General features: G+C 38.2%; 1 protein-coding gene across 1 annotated transcript in view; it reads left to right on the forward strand.

Moving 5' to 3' along the window:
* Positions 1-4,176, forward strand: part of Ticrr (TOPBP1 interacting checkpoint and replication regulator) — a 41,104-nt gene that overhangs the window by 15,088 nt on the left and 21,840 nt on the right. Inside the window, exon 6 of the mRNA XM_021167048.1 lies at positions 3,118-3,254. Coding sequence (XP_021022707.1) covers positions 3,118-3,254 — 137 coding nt within the window. The remainder of the gene's footprint in view (positions 1-3,117; positions 3,255-4,176) is intronic.

The raw sequence follows: 4,176 nt of genomic DNA on the forward strand, positions 1-4,176 counted from the left end.
CTGTCCTGGCACTCACTTTGTAGACCAGGCTGGCCTCGAACTCAGAAATCCGCCTGCCTCTGCCTCCCGAGTGCTGGGATTAAAGGCGTGCACCACCACACCCGGCTTAAAGGTGGTTTTTAAACGTAAGGGCCAGCAAGATGGCTCAGCAGGTGGAGGTTCTTGCCGCACAGACTTTGTATTTAAGGTCACTCCTTGGGACCTGTGGAAGGATGGAAAGATGGAACTGACTTCACAAAGTTGTCATCTGACCACCACACAAATCACGCACCTATGTCTGCACACTCAAATGTAAACAAAAAAAGAAAAGTCAAAGTAAGCCTTACCAATGGACAACTGAAAAAGACAAAGGTTTTACCCCAATACACAGCTTTAGAAATGTAGAAGATGTAGTAGAAATTCAAATGATTAAAGTTGAGGTATTTTTGCTCTTCCATATAGTTATCCATTTGTTCCAAAGTCATTTGCTAGAAGAATTCTCTTCCAGGTGAATTTCTTTCAATTGACCACTATTGTTCAGATACCGTTCTAGACTGAAGAGCCCAGAAACTCTGTTTATACCATGTTGTCTAAAGCATTGTGCCAAGATACCATATATTGTAGCTTTATAGCTTAGGTCTAAATCAGGTAGGTTAAGTAGTGTCAACTTTATTTTGTTTATTTTCTACTTTGATTCCAGATTATTGATGTCCATATGAAGTTTAGAATCTGCCTATTGGGGCTGGGGAAATAAACGGCTCAGTAGATAAGAGCACTTGCTATGAGAGTAAGAAGACTCGGGTTCAAATCCCCAGCACCACATAAAAGCCAGGCTGGCCACACATAACACTGTCTTAAATACAATAAAGTGTGAGCACTAGATGAAGACACCTAGCATTCTCCACTGGTCTCTGCATGCATGCACATACATGTTTACATTTCATCACACAAACTCTCAAAATACTAATAGGCAAATAATCTGCTTATTAATTTTTCTCAAAAAATGTGTATTGGAATTTTGGTGGAGTATGTATGTATAGACACATAGCTAAATTTGGAGAAGCACTGGCATGTTTAGTTTTTGATCTATAAACTTGGTACATCTGTTTAGATCTTTAGTTTTCCATGGTATTTTATATTTTTCAGTGTACAAATTTACTCTGCATTATTCCTGAAAAGTATCTCTAAATATTAATTGTACAGGTATTATCATAGACAATCTAAAAGATTTTACAGGTAAATGATGAAACTTAAGAGAATACAGCCATGTTGTTGCATACAGAATCAATGTATAAAGTTAATAGTATGCCCATCATAAACAGAATCTATCATTTATGATATTTATTTATTTATTAAGTCTATAGATTTAATCCCTTGAGACTGTGGTCTTAAAAACTATAATATCGGGCTGGTGAGATGGCTCAGTGGGTAAGAGCACCCGACTGCTCTTCCGAAGGTCCGGAGTTCAAATCCCAGCAACCACATGGTGGCTCACAACCATCCGTAACGAGATCTGACTCCCTCTTCTGGAGTGTCTGAAGACAGCTACAGTGTACTTACATATAATAAATAAAATAAATCTTAAAAAAAAAAAAACCTATACTATCCAAGAAAAGAAACATATTAACAAGTCACTAAGAAGACTTAGGGTATAGGTCACAGGTAGAGTGCTTGCCCTGCCTCAGGTTTGACACCCAGCCCTGGAAAACACTAAAGTGCTTAGGAATGAATGTAAGAGAGGATGAATAGAAATAAGTCTAAGATCAAAACAAAAGTGCCTCCTCTCATGACATGCAGATTTTCTGTAAAGCTACAATACATAAGGCAGCGTGGCATTAGCGCACAGGTAAGCCAAACCAGTGGGAGAATGTAGACAGCCTACAAAGTGACTCCTGCATTTATGGGGGATGTGATATATAATGGACAAGGGTGGCAACATGAGCCCCCAGGAAAGGCAGATTCAATTATTAATCATGTGACAGTTGACTATCCAAAAGATAAAAATTTTAATCTTTCAGAAAACACAATAAGAAGTTTCTAGTAGATTTAAAAAAAATAAGAAAAGCACTTTAAAATTATTAGAAAGATACAACTCAGGACAACTTAATGTGTAGGTGTGTGTGCTTGCATATGGCTATGTCACATAAATACAAATGCCCTAGGGGTGAAAGTTGTCCCCTGAAACTGAAGATAGTGGTGGTTTGAGCCACCTTGTGAGAATCAAACCTGAGTCCTCTGAAAGAGCATTAAGTGCTCTTAACCACTGAGCCATCTCCCTAACCCTTATGTACTTCTGTTAAAACTAGTAAAGATGAGCCAGGCGTGGTGACGCATGCCTTTAATCCCAGCACTTGGGAGGTAGAGGCAGGTAAATTTCTGAGTTTGAGGCCACCCTGGTCTACAGAGTGAGCTCCAGGACAGCCAGGACTACACAGAGAAACCCTGTCTCGAAAAAACAAACAAAACAAAAAAAAAAACTAGTAAAGATGAATAAAGTAAAGCTATTTATATACAAATGAAAAATATGCTGAGTATGAGCAACTGTAAAAGGTAAAATTGTGATATCATTTATATAAAATTTACAGTGTGGGAAATAGAAATCATGTTTGTGTTTATACATAAAATGCAAATAAATCTAAAAAGGGGGGATGGGAAAAATGGAGTAGGGCTTTGACTGTGTCTACAATGTCTGATTTCTTTTAAATATAGAAGCACTATAACTATTAACAAGAACTTAATCTTGCTGGGCGTGGTGGCGCACGCCTTTAATCCCAGCACTCGGGAGGCAGAGGCAGGCGGATTTCTGAGTTCGAGGCCAGCCTGGTCTACAGAATGAGTTCCAGGACAGCCAGGGCTATACAGAGAAACCCTGTCTCGAAAAACAAAAAAAACAACAAAAAAAAGAACTTAATCTTGATACTTTTCTAGTTGAAAAGTTCATATTTTCAAATTAATAGCAAAATTTAAGAAAAAAAAGGGAGTTGGACAAACCTTCTCTACCATCCAACTCCCATGGGACAGTGTGTCTCCTGAAGTCTAGACTGTACATATGATGACACTGATAGCTTTGCACGTGTTCTGATTTTCATGGTTTGCACAGTTAGAATTTGGCCTTATACTATGCATCTTGTCTTACAGGTTGTTACACGCTGCCTCACCTGATAATGATGAATCCTCCAAAACCGAAAGTGAACTAACACGCTGCCTCTCCGAGCTCTACCAGAGATCTCATGAAGAATCTGCTGTAGTCAATCAAGAACGCAGCAGGAAGAAACGTATGCACATAGAAAGCCTGTTTCTTAAGGCAGTCTTGTTTTCCTTTTGAGACTGTACGTTTTATTAATTTATTTTATTTTGTTTTTGTTTTTCAAGACAGGGTTTCTCTGTGCAGAGCCCTGGCTGTCTTGGACTCACTTTGTAGACCAGGCTGGCCTTGGACTCACAGAGAGATCCACCTGCCTCACTTGCCTCGCCTCCTGAGTACCAGGATTAAAGTCATGCGCCACCACACCTGGCCAAGAATGTACATTTTAAAAGACTGTTATTTTTCTAAAAAAGAAATAAAAGCTTGATTAAGATTGAAATGGAAACTAAAGGCAAATTTTCATATTTTATATTTTAAAATAATTGTATTAGTTCAATACAATAGGCACTGAAATCAATAATTGATAAATGGGACCTCACTGATTGAGAAGCTTCTGCATAGCAAAGGACACCATCATTCAGACAAAACTGCAGCTTACAAAACTGAAAAATATGCTTTACCAACTATACAGCTAACACAAAGAAAATAGCCAAAATATATAAAGAACTCAAGAAACCAGATATTAAGAAAACAACCCAATTTAAAAATGGCGTACAAAGAAATCCCAATAGAGGAGACTCAAGGGATTGAGAAGCACTTGAGGAAACATTTGATATCCTTAGCCATGAAGGAAATACAAATAAAAACTACTTTGGGATTTTATCTTATACCTGTCACAATGACTAAGATTAACAAAAAAGTGACAGTTCATCCTTGTGAGGATGTGGCATAAGACGTAGAGGCAGACATTGCCTTAATCTCTGATGTTCTTCCTTCCTAATGAATTGAGCATCCTCATTTTGATTATAATACAAATATCAATACAGCTTTTTAAAAAACTATTTACAGGCCGGGCGTGGTTGCGCACGCCTTTAATCCCAGCACTCGGGAGG

This window comes from Mus caroli, chromosome 7 (assembly GCF_900094665.2).
Source record: "Mus caroli chromosome 7, CAROLI_EIJ_v1.1, whole genome shotgun sequence".
In the NCBI taxonomy this organism is placed as follows: domain Eukaryota; kingdom Metazoa; phylum Chordata; class Mammalia; order Rodentia; family Muridae; genus Mus; species Mus caroli.